Source organism: Electrona antarctica (genome assembly GCF_951216825.1).
Source record: "Electrona antarctica genome assembly, chromosome: 7".
NCBI classification, from domain to species: Eukaryota; Metazoa; Chordata; class Actinopteri; order Myctophiformes; family Myctophidae; genus Electrona; species Electrona antarctica.
Genome location: NC_136812.1, coordinates 56302071 through 56321696, shown reverse-complemented (window position 1 = coordinate 56321696; position 19626 = coordinate 56302071). Strand labels below are relative to the sequence as shown.

At 44.5% G+C, this 19626-nt stretch overlaps 1 protein-coding gene across 1 annotated transcript in view; it reads left to right on the top strand.

Annotated features, from left to right (window-relative positions):
• LOC306926376 (uncharacterized protein) overlaps positions 1 to 3650 on the top strand; it is a gene marked incomplete at its 3' end in the record, with an annotated part of 57678 nt that extends 54028 nt beyond the window's left edge. Inside the window, exon 3 of the mRNA XM_079505639.1 lies at positions 3451 to 3650. Coding sequence (XP_079361765.1) covers positions 3451 to 3650 — 200 coding nt within the window. The remainder of the gene's footprint in view (positions 1 to 3450) is intronic.
• Positions 3651 to 19626: the final 15976 nt, after the last annotated feature.

Here is a 19626-nt window from a genome sequence, read left to right as displayed (position 1 = left end):
CTGCCTAATCAAACCCTCTGAGCACCACCAGCTGCGCGGCTGCGCCCGCTTGATTTACTGCCGTTTCCAACATAACAGCCATGTAAACACACACACTACTGACACACAATGTAATTTACAGCTAAACATTGCTCTTAAAAATGTTTTTGAAAACATTTGAGCGAGAAATAGACGAAGCAGCTGGACCCGAAAATGGATTCTATTTGATCAACTCACTTCCTTGTTTTCCGACAGTGCTTCAGCCCTGCAGCTGGGCAGACGCAGCCAGCGCGAAGTTATGGAATACTTTTTTTGGATCAATGGATTAATTTATGTTAGTTAGCCATGTAATAAGCGGGATAATATCTGGCTAGGTGGTCATTGTCGGGAGATAATTCACCTTCAGGGAGTGTAACCACCTCGGCTTCGCCTCGGTGGTTAAACTCCCTGTCGGTGAATTATCTCCCGACAATGACCACCTAGCCAGATATTATCCCTTACATATCGTATAGACAGAACTGTCTATCGTGAAAAAAATGCTCTATTGTTTATATCGTCATGTTGCAAAACAAGTGTTACGGCAGTATTTTACGTCACAGCACCCAGCCAGCTGCTATTCTATGCTGTTATTTCATAACAAACATGAAGGGAGATGATAGCTGACGAGATTCAGAGCGGGGTAACACTAAAGTAACTGGCCCTTCACTGTTATAAATGTAGGTTTCATGTCAAATTGAAGTAGGTCTGAATGGGAAAATCGTATTTCTTTATTGTTCCTTTTAATTGTCATAATAACAACAACGATAATAATAATAATAGTAATATATTTTTTTGTTTTGTAATTGCTTTAGGCCTGTCTGTGCATGGGCAGGGCATCAGTATTATGTCCATATCATTAGGCTGGATATCGTGATTTTGAATATTGTAATCTGCATATGTTTTTGATATTAGCAAGTACACAAAATTAAGTAGTACTCGGCCTGAAAAAAATAAAATCAATTTCTTAGATAGAAAATCGGTATCGGAAAAGAAATATGCTATATAGGCCTATGATATAAAATGGTCTATATCGTGATATGAGATTTTGTCATATCGCCCAGCCCTAACACACTGCAGGTATGTGTTACAAACATCAAACTACACACTGCATATATGTGTTACACACAAACAAACTACACACTGCATGTATGTGTGTTAGACACAAACATCAAACTACACACTGCAGGTGTGTCTGTTACATACACATCAAACACTCAAGCTAGCCTTAAGTTAAGACTCTCGTAGATGTATTTGATCAAATTTGACATTTTCATATCTACGAGCGCCTTAGTGCCCTTTCTCCTGTGGACACTGCAGGGACACCAGCTGAGCCCGTAAAATTCCAAACATGTACAAATGCTAAATATAAGGTGCTTACCCTGTTGCCCCAAATGTTATAGAGGCCTATGGGGTGCATAATGTGTATAATGTATTCGTCCGTTTTATGATGAATTCATGATCTGTTCTTTGACTATATAGAAGTGTCTATGTGTACGTCTCTAAATGTTTTGATGAATTGAACATGGTGGACCCTCTTGTAAACAAGTGTATAATGCTTAATTGGGTCGTTCACTCACAGTTAACAGTCTTTGTATTGAGTTTGTGCTTGAAATTTACTGTAATTCTGCAAACTGTTAATAAATATTTCAATCAATCAATCAAAGTTTTCAATAGAGACGTATTTTAATCCTGTCTGTGGGCGAACCGCATTTTTCACCCTTAATTTACTTGTTTACATTGAGCGTAATTCCGGCTTTCACCGCATAGTCCTACGCCCCCCTCACTACAGCCTTTGGGTACTTCGACAGAATCGGCCAGACAGGATTAAAACACCTCTTTATTGAAAACTACTCCCCCTAAACCCATAGGTGACTTCAATCCGATTTACAAGCTCACAGCGTATCAGGATGCAACACATTTTTGAGCTTGTAGATCGGCTATTTTTTGTTACTTTTCACAAATTCTTGGACATTTTTCAATTTATTTAGGGATTGACACTAAGGTCTCAGAGGTCCCGTCGGGCAAGTACATCTTATATTCTACTTGCAAAAGGTCATGCCCACTTGCCCGGAAAGTAAATTGTCCATTATAAAATGATGGGGCTGTGCGATAAAAATGTCATACCTTGTTATGCTGAATACCTACATAGCTATGCATGTGATTATGGGTTCACAATTATTTCATATTTGTAAGTGTAGCCACAATGAAAACAGCACATAATAGGTAAACCGTGTCTTCTGTTCTGTGAAATGTGACATAAGAGCAGAGTGCTGTGGCTACATTCAGGTGTTTAGACAGACATCTTGTGTTGTGCTTATAGACGGTTGCGTCCCCTCCCAAAGGAGCACTTGCCCGGTCGGGCAACCTGAAAGCAAACTCTACTTGCCCGAAAGTTTTATTTCCCTGCCAGGGGCAGGTGGGCAACCCTTAGTGTCAACACCTAGATTTAATTAAAATGTTTCCCCTAGTGTTTATATCAGGATGGGGGACAACGATATTAGCACTTACCTAGTGACTGCACCTTTCAACTGAACAGAGCATGGTAGACGACTATAGTTTGATTTGATTACATGATGGTATAATGTAAGGTTGCTGAGAGCCAACAGTTCTTTCAACTGGTGATTTCCACAGAGCACCACAGGGAGAGGTCTACTGTATCTAGATCAACGTTGTCAGAGGAACAGCGAGAGACGGACCAGGGACGTGGACTGCTTTATGCAGCGATGCAACCTGTAGTGAAGCTGTACAAGATAGGTATGTACTGTTTTATTTAAATACGATAATTCTCGCCCCAGAATACGCTCACCCAGGGTCAAATCCTGCAAACTCTGAATGGTCGGCACCAGGTATTCCTAAACATAACCCCAATTAAGTCCTTATTCTTTACCTTCAGAGTGCAGAGTCCAGCCTGAAGGTGAATAGGTTTTGGAGTGTTAAACAGGAATCTGAAAACCACCTGGACATTAGTAAGTTTTATTCTCTCTCTCTCTCTCTCTCTCTCTCTCTCTCTCTCTCCCCTTTTCCTTTTATTGAAAGGCTAATAGGCACGTCTAAACTGGAATATGCTCCGATTGTGTGTTGTTAAATTAGAATGTTTGCTGTTGGCCCTAGGTTGGCACCTAGGTTGCTAAGCCTGACAGCGTGTTGCAGGTTCGACTCCCAATCCCGGCGGCCTTTGCTGCGTGTCACTCCCCAATCTCTCTCCCCCCATTTCCTGTCAGCTTACTGTATACATGTACTCTATCTAATGAAGGCAGAAAAAGCCCCAGAAGTATATATCTAAATAAATAATATTGTTTGTATGAATAACAATAGACTTATGGTTTGGAAGCAGCTGAAGTTTGTCCAACTACCAAAGCTAAACACTGCGTGAAATAATGTTCAAAGTTCAAACATGTAATGCTTTGCTCTCATTGTACCTTTCCCCCCTAGACTTCCTGCACCTGCCTGTGTGTAAAGAGGAAGTTTCCCCTGAACATGAGGAGAGGAGTCCCAGTCTGGTCCAGGAGGAACCTCAACCTCCACACATTAAAGATGAACAAGAGGAGCTACTTCAAAGACCAGAGGAAGTGATGACGTTACTAGCAGTGAAAAGTGAATATGATGATGATAAACGGAGAGACAGAGGCTGAAGCCAGCACCTCAACTCAACACATGAAAACACAAGCTGATGTGGAGGACTGTGGAACATCACAACCATCTAATGGTGAACACATGAAAACACAAGTTGATGTAGAGGACTGTGAAACATCACAACCAACCAGAGATGAGCAGCTCCTCTCTCCACACTGTTCTGAATCTGACGACACTGAAGACAGTGATGACTGGGAGGAGACCAGGGAAGGTCAGTCAGCTGTAAACACACTGGATTCACACAAGACACAACATGTGGAAGAACAAACATTGTCTTCAAGTCACAAGCTGTCTAAGGACCTGACATCGTCAACACAAACTCACTCCACGAAGAGCCACACAGACAAGAAAGGTTTTAGTTGTACAGAGTGTGGCAACATTTTTAGTCGCAAGATAAGTATGAAGAGGCACACAGTTATTCATACAGGGGAAAAGCCCTTTAATTGCAAAGTTTGTGGTAAAGGCTTTAGTCAAAGTGGTAATCTAAAAAAACACATGGGGACTCATACAGGGGAAAAGCCATTTAGTTGCAAAGTTTGTGGTAAAGGCTTTAGTCAAAGTGGTAATCTAAAAAAACACATGAGGACTCATACAGGGGACAAGCCATTTAGTTGCAAAGTGTGTGGTAAAGGCTGTAGACGAATGTGTACTCTAAAATCACACACGAGGACTCATACAGGGGAAAAGCCATTTAGTTGCTACGTTTGTGCTAGAGGCTTTAGTCGTATGTGTCATCTAAAAACACACATGAGTACTCATACAGGGGAAAAGCCATTTAGTTGCAAAGTTTGTGGTAAAGGCTTGACACCTGAGGACTCATACAGGGGAAAAGCCATTTCATTGCAAAGTTTGTGGTAAAGGCTCTAGAGTCAGTGGTGATCTAAAAAAACATATGAGGACTCATACAGGGGAAAAGCCCTTTAATTGCAAAGTTTGTGGTAAAGGCTTTAGTCAAAGTGGTTCTCTGAAATTACACATGAGGACTCATACAGAGGATTAGTCCTTTATTTGTACAGTTTATGGTAAAGGATGTAGTCAAATGCAAGATGTAAAAAAATAAAAACATGGTGTCATACAGGGGGAAAGCACTTTGCTTGTACTCTCTAGTCAGTGTTTCCCAACCTTTTTATACACACACACACACACACACACACACACACACACACTCACACACACACACACACACACACACACACACACACACACAACACAAACACACCGTAAAATGTCTTTGATACTACACCCAATTTACTTAACTGGTTCAGCGCCGGGCCTGAGAGGCCGAGATTAATTTACCATTGCAATCGATGCCATGCCCGGCATCCCAAGATTTGTTTTATTCCCCATAATCCAGCGAAAAATCCAAATAAAAAGAATTAGCATGTTTTAGCATTTTATGTCACGTTTACCTAAAAACGTCTAAAATACTCGCACATAATGGTCTTTATGTGCATTATGGCTCATTATCTGCTCAAAATGTTTGTATGTATTTGGGGCTTGATTAGAGCTTAATTTGACTTAGATGTGCCAAAAACTATTATTCCTCGGACGATTCACGTCCCTCCACCACTGAGAAGAGTAGCGGATGTTTACAAGCGTTTGAACCGGAACTGATTGTCGGCCATTTTTGGTGTTTTTTCAGGCACTTTCAGGGGTGGAGATCTGGCGCCATCTGACTTGTTTTGCCTTGATGTAATAATAAAGAAATCTTGAACATACAAAATAGCACATATAGTGACACGACACGTTCAATTTGTCAGTGCAAATCTCAAGCTTGGTCAGTTTGGATTGTAAGATTGCTTGTAAGATTCTCATTAAGGGACCAAGAAGTCACGAAGTGACTTTGGTCACAACTTTCGTGTTCTGACTTTTGACCTCTGACCATTTTGAATTATATGAAAAACGGTTAAAATGCATCTCTTCCCAGGATCTTTGATCAAAATGCATGAAAACGTCTACACGTGAACGTTGGACCTATAGGCTACGGACAAAAACAACGTAGTACATTTTTTTAAGTGAAAAGATTAAGTTTGTATGAGCCAATGAAAATGGCTGGTTTGTGAAAATACTTATTCTGCCTATAATACATACATGCAGCGTCATATGCTTATGTCACTTTACAGTATAGTAGAGGGTCATGCCAATTAGTACTGAAAGCAATACCATCATGAAATGGCTAAAATCGTTACGCGGTGGATAAAAGCACCACATGTGGTACACGCACTCTTTAGGGTGTATCTCACCATTTCAGAAGGGGTTCCCACACATTAAAGGCTTTTTTTAGGGGAAAATCCAAAATGGACGCAAGAAATGACCTATTATACCTAAAGGTGATGTAATTCTGAAATTGTGACTGATTGTGCCAAGTATAACCTTTACATTTATAGTTATTAGACTAATATTAAAAGATTTGGCAAAAAGAACCCCTGACAAATGTCTTAAATAGGTTTTAAACAACTTTAAATGCCAAAAATTTACTTAAAAACAACTCGGAATGAGATGACCTTCCACCTTAATCCCATTCTGAGTGATATATTGTCAATGCCAAAAATATATAATTGTTTTTAAAAACTTTTAAAAGACCATATGAATGATTACCAATATATTGTAAAAATCTTCATATGACCAGAGATCAAGCCCTCTATTGGGGCACAACCCCTATCATCAAAAAATTGTCAAATCGTTCAATCATTCAAATCGATCGTGATACAATCGATGCAAGCATGACAATCGATACACTCAATACAAGCATGACATTTGGTACAGATGTCCCTTGGTTCATCCTAAATCATCCTAGAAGGGGTGCCCAAAATAATCTTTAACAGGAAGTGAGTTATGTAAAAAATTCAAAATTGCCACCAAAACTGTTGACAGTTGACTCAAAAGACACCAAAAGAATCTCCAAAAACCATAACATTTGGCACACATGTCCCTTGGAGCCTTAAAGGCTCATACATACCCCAGTTTTTGGTGATAGGTTATCACCGTTTTAGGTGATAGCTTATCACCTAAAACGGTGATAAGAGTTGAGGCCATCATACTCGCGGCGATGTCCTTAAGGATTGACCCCGCCTCCCTGTGGTTTACCCAACTTCTAGACCAATCAGTGAACGGGGTGATAGCTCCAGAGTGAAAAGACTTGTCTGATAGTAAAAACAGAGAGATGGGTCTGTGTCCGCGGTGATAGCTGATCATCACCGCGACTGACGTAATGGTGTAGTTTTCCAACCCTTTAAAAACTACACTGTGGTGATAAGCTATCACCAAAAACTGGAGTATGTATGAGACTTTAAGACATCCTAGAAGGGGTGCCAAAAACAATCTTGAACAGGAAGTGAATTATTGACAACATTGAAAATGGCCGTCTACAGTGTTATTGGTGATTGACTCAAAAAGCCTATAGAATCTCATAGAAGCATACAATTCGGCGCACATGTCCCTTGGGTCATCCTAAGACATCATAGAAGGGGTGCCCAAAGGAATCCGAAACAGGAAGTGAGTTATTAACACAATTGAAATGGCCGCCTACAGTATTATCGATTGTCTCAAAGACAACTAAAGAATCTCCAAAAAAACATACAATTTGGCACATATGTCCTATCCTAAGACATCCTAGAATGGGTGCCCAAAGGAATCCGAAACAGGAAGTGAGTTATTGACAAAATTGAAAATGGCTGCCTACAGTGTTGGATATTGACTCAAAATAACCGCCTAAAGCAGAGACGTCATAAAAGCATATAGTGCTCGTTTATTTGTTTGTTTGCATTTGTTTATTAAACCTTTTAGGAAAGGGCCATGTTGAAGAAATTCTAAATGGCTGTTTAAACTGTTGACAACTGCAGTCTGCATAACCTGGTACATTTACCCTACATCATATTTATTTATTTTTCTTTACTTTACTCTTTGAATCTTCTTCATTAATCTAACTGCATATCTTTATTTATTTTACTCTGCATCTTTATCTAAAGGTGGCCTTACACTAGCCGATTCTTTTCAATCTGAAATCTGATAGCACCACACACTACAGGATAATCGGAGCGGGGCAGAGCAAATATCAAACATTCTTGATGTTGATCGGGCCGATCGCGCTTTGAGCGGTCGGGCACCCCCCGAGCATCAGAAATGCCCGATTATCGGCTAGTGTAAGGCCACCTTTACTCTGAATATTGTTATTTTACTCTCTGCATACAAGCAACAAATCTTGTACACGCACTCTTTAGGGTGTATCTCACCATCTCAGAAGGGGTGCCCATTAAAGGCTTTTAGTGATAGGCTATATGTTGAAGAAATTAGAAGAAATTCTAAATGGATGTTTAAACTGCAGAATGTATAACCTGGCATATTTTGTTTAAATTTACACTACATCATCATATTTATTTCCTTTTCTTTACTTTACTCTTTGAATCTTTATTCATCTAACTCTGCATATCCTTGTTTATTTTACTCAGCATCTTATCTTACTCTGCTGCATATTGTTATTTTACTCTCTGCATCTTAGTTATTTTCCACTCTACATCGTGTTGCTTATTTTGGACTCTATCTTCTTATTTATTTTCTTCTAGCAACTGTGTGCCATTTCACAACTACCAGGCTGTACCAGCACATTGACATAATGCTGTGCAAGGTAACCCAGCATCCTGGCACCGTCTTTCTCACTCTGGCAAGAGTGTGAATAAAAGTGTCCACAAATCAGCAACTTTAATCCTAATTATCTCCTTGACTGTCTGCCTGGATATGTCCCTAACCGCCCCCTAAGGTCCTCCACTGCTGGCCTACTCGAACTCCCCAAAAAGGTGTCTAGTAAGAAATATGGCGAGGCAGCATTCTGCTTTTATGGGCCAACAGCCTGGAACAAATTACCACTGAGGATCAGACAGGCACCCTCTATAGACATTTTTATGACACAGCTTGAGACTCACCTTTTTACTCTTGCTTTTAGTTGAGTTTTAAAATATCTGTTCTTCTCTTTGTACCACTGCCTTTGCCTGATTTGACACTGCGTTATTGTCCTATTGTTTTAACTGCATGCCTGTTTTAATGCTGTTTTTTCTTGCTTTTGTTTTTATTATCTTTTCTGCTCTGTAAAGCACTTTGAGCTACATTTATGTATGAAAGGTGCTATATAAATAAAGTTTATTATTATTATTATTAATCCGTCCATATTTTTCAGGAGATGGTAGAGATTGCATATAGCTTTTAATTTCAGGCTTCGATCTGGACCAAAATGTTGGTAAACTGCTCAATCTGAATGTTGTAGCAGTGCAGCTTGTGTGGGAGGAATGTTTTCCATTGAGAGACATTTTTGAGCAAACAGGTCCTTCCTTAGATCATAAACATTTTCAATGTCAGTTGTCTTGCCATACAGAACACCGGTGCATATTTCAAGCACTGCAAAACTGTTTGATTCATGCCTAAGCACTTTAGTTAAAGGATTAACCATCAGTTTTCTTTTGTATCACATGCTTTAGGTGGCCATTTTCAATTTAGTAAATAACTCACTTCCTGTTTCAGATTATTTTGGGCACTCCTGCTAGGATGTTTTAGGATAACCCAAGGGACATGTGTGCCAAATGTCATGCTTTTATGAGATTCTTTAGTTGTCTTTTGAGTAAATCGACAACATTGTAGGTGGCCATTTTCAATTTAGTCAATAACTCACTTCCTGTTTCAGATTATGTTTGGCACCCCTTCTAGGATGTCTTAGAATGACCCAAGGGACATGTGTGCCAAATGCTATGCTTTTTGGAGATTCTTTAGTGTCTTTTGAGTCAATCGACAACACTCTAGGTGGCCATTTTCAATTTAGTCAATAATTCACTTCCTGTTTAAGATTTCTTTGGGCACACCTTCTAGGACGTTTTAGGATGACCCAAGGGACATGTGTAACAAATATTATGGGTTTTGGAGATTATTTTGGTGTCTTTTGAGTCAACTGTCAACAGTTTAGGTGGCCATTTTGAATTTTGTCAATAACTCACTTCCTATTTAAGATTTTTTTGGGCACCCCTTCTAGGATGTCTTAGGATGGCCCAAGGGACATCTGTACCAAATGTCATGCTTTTATCCACCGCTTAACGTTCCAGACGGTATTACCCCCTACTATACTCCAATTGACCAAAGGGGGGCGCTATAGATTTTTTTTGAAAATGAAACCGTTGAACACTCATAACTCATGCTTTGTTTGGCCGAAATTCATGGCACTTGTTTCCACATGTTCCTTGACTCATGGGGACCACATCTGTCACTTTGACAAGTACGCTCCACCCTCAGATTTTCCGCCATGTTGAGCAGTTTGAAAAATGCTTATACCTGATTTTCTGCCTGGATTTTAGAGCAATTCGCGGACCATTAACTGAAATCCCGGTTGAAGAGAAGTTTGTACGTGAAAACATTTACAGCAACACACACTGTAGTAATGGATAGACATCCCCAAAACCAGGACAACATTAAGAAGAAACATTAACAAACATTAACACTCTATTTCTAATTCTATCTCAGTTCACAAAAAAACAGGTTGTTTTAGCCTCATTAAAAATCTGGTTTGAGTTTCAGCGACATTTTAAATTCAGTTCCGCTTCCACTCTAGGTACTAAGTAAGACGCGCGAACGCGGGAAGCGAACGCAGCTCGTAAATTGCAATAACAACAATTAGAATAAATTACGTACTTTTTTAAGGTTTTTTTTAAGTTATCTTTTTTTGTTTTTTTTAAGATTTTTTTTGTGTGTGTGTGTGTGTGTGTGTGTGTGTGTGTGTGTGTGTGTGTGTGTGTGTGTGTGTGCGCGTGCGTGTGTGTTTTTGTGTGTGATACAGCTCCGCCCTCTGGTGGTGGGCGGGTGGTGTTACAGTGTGACACACACACACACACACACAGACAGACAGACAGACAGACATGATCTGCTGGGTCTCATAGTAAATGCTCACTGCGTTCGCAATCACTGCGTTCGCAATCACTGCGTTCGCAATAATCACAGATTCCCCGCCCCTCTGTTTTAGACTCTACCATTGTTTCCAAGATCTCTACCATGACAATATATTTTCTAGCTTCACATTTCTGTCATAGGCTACACCCTTCCAAGTTCACACCTGTTCCGCTATTTTCCGGTGCGACACTACGTATCTATCCACACAATTCCCTTCTTTTTTTCACTTGGTTACATATGCATTGTACGAAAGAGGCAATCACAAGCTCACAACGCCTTGCACTGCGAGGTATTGTAGATCAGCTATTTTTAGAATATTTATCTGTGGAAGTGGAACGGAATGTCTACAATTCCACGTGCTAACTATAGTCAAAGATGGTCTATATATGAAGATGGGTGAACTTAATTGGAGCCACTAGAGGCAAAATGGTACACAAAGCCTACAAATGGTCATGACAATGTCATGTGGATGAGCATTATATGGCAAAAGTCATATATTTCCCAAATCAGCCCCCATCACTAAGACAGTTATGGAAAATTATATTAAGCATTGGAACACACATTTTATTTCACTTTTAATATGTCCATTAATTTCACGTTATAATATTCACATTATAATATTCACATATTGTCTTCTTAATATGGGGCCAGAGCCCCCTATGTGTTGTCCGTCAAATTGCAGATGGACAGAGGGAGGCTTCCGGACTCAAATCTTGCGAGAGTTTGTTGCTGGGATAAAGAAATGTCGATAACAAAGTAGATTTTCTCCTGATTTGTCTCGCTAAAAGAAGCCACTTTAGTATGAACATCTTGTAAATATTGTGTGCCTATGATGATTAATTGGGTCCAATATTTAGTTCAGTGACTGTTGCGAAGGCTTTCACTTAGAGTTCCATATATGGGATAACCCATAGTCCCATATATGGAGACAACAGCGATATCCAGCGCTGACATCAGATTAATGTAGAAACTCCAAAGATGGATCTACACAGTGGTGACATCATCATAACACTAGACTTGCACGCGGTATCTCCAACACATACGAACCAAGGTATCTGGCTTTACCACCCATATACCTTGGATAGCTTCTATTACCTTTGGCACGAGTCTTCTAGATGGGATAGAATAACTGGCTAATGGCTAAGCAACCGTAGAGCATTGAAGTAGAGGTTTCTACATCCCGGTTAAGTTTGTATCGAACACCACTGTCGTGGGTCCTAACTAAATAACCAGCACTGGTTCGAGCTATTTTACAGTGACCATGGAGTTAAGGAATGGTTCATAAGGTGTGTTCACGTTCATTCTCCCATTGGAAATGAATAGACTTCAACATTCTTCCCGTCTCCTAATAATGTTACCGCCCACCTCACGCAGATACGGGAAGTAAAGCAAAGTTGGATCCTCTTTTGTGTTATTTATTTCCTCTGTATAGTAGCCTATATTCCGACCAGTCTCCATAGCTATTTAGACTCTTCCTATCACTGCAATGGTAGTGTGACAGGGTGGTATGAATTAAACTAAGCCAGACTACGCCACGAGGGGCGTTTCGCCCCAAGAGATATTTACAAAGATATAACATTGAACACCCAGAGCACTTAATGACTCCTCAACACAGGTTTGTTTTACATGTACAGGCAGAAACAATAGCACCCAGCTGCAGTCTCGCAGACGAGTCGTGGTCCGTGAGTGGCGGTGCTCCGTGAGGGAGGTTATGAGAGAGCGTGAGGGCGGTGATGAGTGAGCGGTGATCGGTGAGGGACCGGAAACTTAACTTTGGTCCATTATTTCTCCACTTTAATAATACCAATTGGTATTGTGTTTTATATCATTTTAATCGTTGATTAGTCACCTTTACAACGAGGTACAGCTTGTCATGACCACGCGTCCGTGTAATGAGCAACATTGCTAAACGTAAACTTAACTTTGGTCCATGATTTCTCCACTTTAATTAATACCAATTGGTATTGTGTTTTATATCATTTTAATCGTTGATTAGTCACCTTTACAACGAGGTACAGCTTGTCATGACCACACGTCCGTGGAATGAGCAACACTGCTAAACGTGAGGGTCGCACCCCCAAAACCACCAGCGGTCCTTGGGGGGGGGGTTATATATATATATATGTGTGTGTGTGTGTGTGTGTGTGTGAAATCCTTGGTTCACTCCTTAGCCTCATAATAATATTATAAATTATTATATTTGGGCAACCACACTAATAATAATATATAGTATTAGGGCTGTCAAACGATTACATTTTTAATGTTTTACATTACTTTACATTACATTTCTTAAAAAATAATTAGTCATGATCAATGATGACCATTCGAACTATGTCCAAAATATGCCATATTTTTCTGTAGTCTATATTGTTGTGGGAATAGAAAGATAAATAACAGTAGACCATCTTGCCAACCGCCATCAGACTATACCAGTAAGACGCCCTGAGGGCGAGAAGCGAGGTCACGTGCACACATCTGCCTGGGTGACAGCAGACTGCTGGGCGAGCGCTGGTGCTTTGGCATGGGGGGGTCAGATCAACATATTTAATTCTGTACTGGCCATGGAGCGTGTCTTGAGTGTACAGGGTTTGATGAGGGCCCAGGTAGGGCCGGGCCTTCATTTTTGGGCCTGTTGAGAACTCTACTAATAACTTTGGGGCGGGCCCGTCTAGAGTTTGAATGGACAGGTATCAGTCAAAAGGGAGACATCGAAGAGGAAGGACGGGTGGGGAGGATCAACATATGGAATGTCAGAACAGGTCAGCTCCATATATGGAGATCTAAGGGTTTGAGGTCAGATGTAGAGTTGCTGGCCGGCTCAGCTCCATATATGGAGATCTAGGTGATGATCCAGTCTTCTCCATGTATGGCTATCCAGGGGACAATGCTTATTAATCAATATTTCAGTTTTCACTTCCATGTAAATGTGCCAGAGTTAGCCATAAGCTAATTTACATCTGTAGTCCCTGAGCAGGCTCTTAAAATGGTAGTAAAACTAAACATACAATGACACATACAGTACAATACAATGCAATACAATACAGATAAAAGAAAGACAGAGTGTATAGTGTGCCAGCACACAACACCATGCGTTGATGCCATGTGTGCATATGTGCCAGCACCCAACACTATGTCCATACAAAAACATAATACAATACTGTACAATACATGGAACAGATCAACATGGTACAGGGGACAGAACAACTGCAAAGTTAAGTGAAAAATGACACCGGTGATGAATACTAAATAGTGCTGATAGTTACTCATGATTACAGATTTGATTTGTTTTTAGCCACCTCTTCAGGTTAAATTTGAAGGTCAAATAGTTGGAGGTCTCTCTTACTTCTGTAGGGAGACTGTTCCAGATGATGAGGTTTGATGAGGTCAGTGTCGTGATCTTATATCATATATGGAGACGGCCATATATGGTGGTGTGACGTGTCACGAGACGTGATGTCATGAGGCTTGACCATATTTGGAGGCGTGACACGAGGCGTGACATGACACACTTACTGACTGACTGACGGGAAATGCAGGTTTTCATAGTAAACAGTGGCCTACAGTCGCAACAACACATTCTTAAGAACTTTGTCCCCCAATGCATATGGTCCTGTGTCTGTGGTCTATGGTCTGGACAAGTATCACTTGTGTGGGACACGGGGACGGGGTTATAGCAACTTATTACTTAAATGCCTTGATGTCATATTCGACCATATAGGCCTAATAGCCTATTGCATATCATTTCATTATTAAATCCCTGTGGTGTCTCACATTTTGTTTTAAAATGCTCATTTTGTTCATGAGTGGTGTTATCATTAGGGCATTTGAACACTGATGCCTGCCAGTCACAATGTGGGACAGGGTCTCAATTTGTGGGACGCCTGAAAAGTCTTGGAAATGAGGAACTGTCCCATCTGGCCACTCTCCTTGTGATTTGTATCTGATGTGTTTCTGTCTGTCTGTTTGATTTCTGTTTATTTCACATTGTGTCTGATGCATCAATTTCCCTGCAGGGATAATAAAGTAGGCTACATCTTATCTCAGCTGCATGGAACGCTTCAGTGGAGGCTCCAGAGAGGAAGACTCCAGGGAGGACAGCTGATGGCGACGCTTCAAAGATGACGGCTGCATGGGACACTGGACAGATGGCTCGAGAGGAGACTGGACATTGGGGGGCTGCAGAGGAGACTGGACAGAGGAGGGCTCCAGAGGAGACTGGACAGGCAGCAGCAGAGGACACTGGACAGGCGGCGGATACTGGACATCGGAGGGCACCAGAGGACACTGGACAGGCGGCGGATACTGGACATCGGAGGGCACCAGAGGACACTGGACAGGCGGCGGATACTGGACATCGGAGGGCACCAGAGGACACTGGACAGGCAGCGGATACTGGACATCGGAGGGCACCAGAGGACACTGGACAGGCGGCGGATACTGGACATCGGAGGGCACCAGAGGACACTGGACAGGCGGTTGATACTGGACATCAGAGGGCACCAGAGGACACTGGACAGGCAGCGGATACTGGACATCGGAGGGCACCAGAGGACACTGGACAGGCGGCGGATACTGGACATCGGAGGGCACCAGAGGACACTGGACAGGCGGCGGATACTGGACATCGGAGGGCACCAGAGGACACTGGACAGGCGGCGGATACTGGACATCGGAGGGCGGACACTGGACAGGCAGCGGCAGAAGATACTGGACAGAGGAGGGCTCCAGAGAGGACAGCTGCATGGAACGCTTCAGTGGAGGCTCCAGAGAGGAAGACTCCAAAGAGGACAGCTGTTGGTGATGCTTCAGAGAGGATGGCTTAGGACACTGGACAGAGGGCAGGTCCACGGGACACTGGACATAGGGTGGGTCCACGAGACGCTGCAGAGAGGACGGCTCTGGGTCTTCACATTGTCTGATATGTTTAATGAAGTCATCTCGACGAAGATAACTTGAAGTGCAGTATGCACAGTGGAAGTGTGTAGTTGGGCGACACTTCAAGCCACACTTGCAGATGATCAAATCTGAAAAACAACAAATGTAATGTTGTGGAATGGTCTTTCTGAAGTGGACAACTTGGGTCAGGATTTAGAAGGCATTTTTTAGAATCGGCCAGGTCTAAACAATGTAAGCTTGTCATACAACTTCTGTTTTATTGTTCCCATACAACACACCTTTGTGACACACAGCTCTGTTGATGTGCAACAGCAGATGCTTCTTGCAAGCACTTTGCTTGCAAGGTTTAAAGACCTCTGTGGGGCAGAATGGGCAGCTGTACTTCTGGCCGCACTTCTCCATCACTGGCACTGGCTGGTCGCCAGAATTCAGAACTGATATGTGTTTCTGAAAAGGAAAGAAAAAGTGCTAAATCAATATTCAGGAGTATGTTAAAATAGGCAATATTTGTCATAACCATCAGTTATGAGACCACCATCACTAAGACTACCATAGACTAGCTAATAAACAGCATCATATAGTTAAACACTCTGTGTTGCAGACATTTATTAAGTCAGTTTAATAGTGTTTTGGAGACATAGCACTCTATAGTGTATATGCAGTATTATTAGATATTCCACTGTTAGGTTCTTAGCTTACGTATGATTCACATGACTATTTTGATGTATTACCATGTTTTTGTTCTTGCTTACTGTAAATTTCTCTGGATTAAGAGCATCTGCTAAATGCCTAAATTGTAAATTGAGACACTTACTTCCAGAGGACGCTGGACAGAGGGCGGGTCCACAGGACACTGGACAGAGGACGGGTCCACAGGACGCTGGACAGAGGGCGGGTCCATGGGGCGCTGGACAGAGGGAGGGTCCACAGGACGTTGGAAAGAGGGCGGGTCCACGGGAGGCTGGAACGAAGGCGGGTCCACAGGACGCTGGACAGAGGGCAGGTACACAGCACTCTGGACAGAGGGCAGGTCCACAGGACGCTGGACAGAGGGCGGGTCCACAGGACACTGGACAGAGGACGGGTCCACAGGACGCTGGACAGAGGGAAGGTCCACAGGACGCTGGACAGAGGGCGGGTCCATGGGGCGCTGGACAGAGGGCGGGTCCATGGGGCGCTGGACAGAGGGCGGGTCCACGGGACGCTGGACAGAGGGCGGGTCCATGGGACGCTGGACAGAGGGCAGGTCCACGGGACGCTGGACAGAGGGCGGGTCCACGGGAGGCTGGACAGAGGGCGGGTCCACAAGACGCTGGACAGAGGGCGGGTCCACGGGACGCTGGACAGAGGGCGGGTCCACGGGACGCTGGACAGAGGGCGGGTCCATGGGGCGCTGGACAGAGGGCGGGTCCATGGGACGCTGGACAGAGAGCAGGTCCACGGGACGCTGGACAGAGGGCGGGTCCACGGGAGGCTGGACAGAGGGCGGGTCCACAAGACGCTGGACAGAGGGCAGGTACACAGCACTCTGGACAGAGGGCAGGTCCACAGGACGCTGGACAGAGGGCGGGTCCACAGGACACTGGACAGAGGGCGGGTCCACGGGAGGCTGGACAGAGGGCGGGTCCATGGGGCGCTGGAAAGAGGGAGGGTCCACAGGATGCTGGACAGAGGGCGGGTCCATGGGGCGCTGGACAGAGGGCGGGTCCATGGGATGCTGGACAGAGGGAGGGTCCACAGGACGCTGGAAAGAGGGCGGGTCCACGGGAGGCTGGACAGAGGGCGGGTCCACAGGACGCTGGACAGAGGGCAGGTCCACAGGACGCTGGACAGAGGGCGGGTCCACAGGACACTGGACAGAGGGCGGGTCCACAGGACACTGGACAGAGGGCGGGTCCACGGGAGGCTGGACAGAGGGCGGGTCCATGGGGCGCTGGAAAGAGGGAGGGTCCACAGGACGCTGGACAGAGGGCGGGTCCATGGGGCGCTGGACAGAGGGAGGGTCCACAGGACGTTGGAAAGAGGGCGGGTCCACGGGAGGCTGGACAGAGGGCGGGTCCACATGATGCTGGACAGAGGGCAGGTACACAGCACTCTGGACAGAGGGCAGGTCCACAGGACGCTGGACAGAGGGCGGGTCCACAGGACATTGGACAGAGGGCGGGTCCACAGGACATTGGACAGAGGGCGGGTCCACGGGAGGCTGGACAGAGGACGGGTCCACAGGACGCTGGACAGAGGGCGGGTCCATGGGGCGCTGGACAGAGGGAGGGTCCACAGGACGCTGGACAGAGGGCGGGTCCATGGGGCGCTGGACAGAGGGCGGGTCCATGGGGTGCTGGACAGAGGGCAGGTCCACAGGACGCTGGACAGAGGGCGGGTCCATGGGGCGCTGGACAGAGGGCAGGTCCACAGGACGCTGGACAGAGGGCAGGTCCACAGGACGCTGGACAGAGGGCGGGTCCACAGGACGCTGGACAGAGGGCGGGTCCATGGGGCGCTGGACAGAGGGCAGGTCCACAGGACGCTGGACAGAGGGCGGGTCCATGGGGCGCTGGACAGAGGGCAGGTCCACAGGACGCTGGACAGAGGGCAGGTCCACAGGACGCTGGACAGAGGGCGGGTCCACGGGAGGCTGGACAGAGGACGGGTCCACAGGACGCTGGACAGAGGGCGGGTCCATGGGGCGCTGGACAGAGGGAGGGTCCACAGGACGCTGGACAGAGGGCGGGTCCATGGGGCGCTGGACAGAGGGCGGGTCCATGGGGCGCTGGACAGAGGGCAGGTCCACAGGACGCTGGACAGAGGGCAGGTCCACAGGACGCTGGACAGAGGGCAGGTCCACAGGGCGCTGGACAGAGGGCGGGTCCATGGGGCGCTGGACAGAGGGCGGGTCCATGGGGCGCTGGACAGAGGGAGGGTCCACAAGACGCTGGACAGAGGGCGGGTCCACGGGACGCTGGACAGAGGGCGGGTCCACGGGACGCTGGACAGAGGGCGGGTCCACGGGACGCTGGACAGAGGGCGGGTCCACGGGACGCTGGACAGAGGGCGGGTCCACAGGACGTTGGAAAGAGGGCGGGTCCACGGGACGCTGGACAGAGGGCGGGTCCATGGGACACTGGACAGAGGGCGGGTCCACGGGACGCTGGACAGAGGGCGGGTCCACAGGACGTTGGAAAGAGGGCGGGTCCACGGGACACTGGACAGAGGGCAGGTCCACGGGACGCTTGACGGAGAGCGGGTCCAGAGAGGATGGTGGCATGAGACAAGAAAAAAAGAGCTAAATCAATATTCAGGAGTATGTTAAAATAGGCAATATTTGTCATAACCATCAGTCTGAAAGTTTGACAATAGAGATCACCAAAACCACTTTTAAGACCAAATACTGCTGATCCACGCCTTTTTTCTCAGCTTGATTACTGCAATGCACTTTTTTCTGGACTGCCATAGAAAATTGACAGATTACAACTTGTCCGTGAACAAATTCCCACTATACCTTCAACAGTCAGCCTCTGTACACTTTTAAAGCACAGCTCAAGACCCACTTCTACACTCTCGCTTTTAACTGATCTTTTAAATTCCTTGTTATTCATGCCCTCACTGTATTGCATTACTGCTATTATTTTAATGTTTTATGCTTCTTTTCTTTTTCTCCATTGCTCTGTAAATGCACTTTGAGTTGCATTGCATGTCACGAAAGGTGCTATACATAGTTTTATTATTATTATGAGTTGGCAGGTAATTATGTTAACAAAACATGTTAGTTGTACAACATGAGTTTGTAGAATAAATAATGAAGTCCATTATCAGGCCTTCAAAATAGCATTAGGTAAATCATTAGGTAAAGAGGTATAATTTATGCCACTACATTCAATACATTACCTACAGGAGACCGTTTGTCTATTGAAACTAGCTGTACTGACAATGTTAGCTTAAATTCATAATTTGAAACTGTCGTTTCTTGGCATTTCTTCAAAAACAGAATCTAGTATTTCTGCATTCAACTGCGCTAAGGGGCACAATGTTATTGTTAGATTTGCATGTCTTCAAATATGCACACTTACCAACTAATAAGCTTTCAATGAAACTATTTCAAACAAACTATATCAAACTTCTATATGCTATATATATAAACTTCTATACTATATCTGCGAG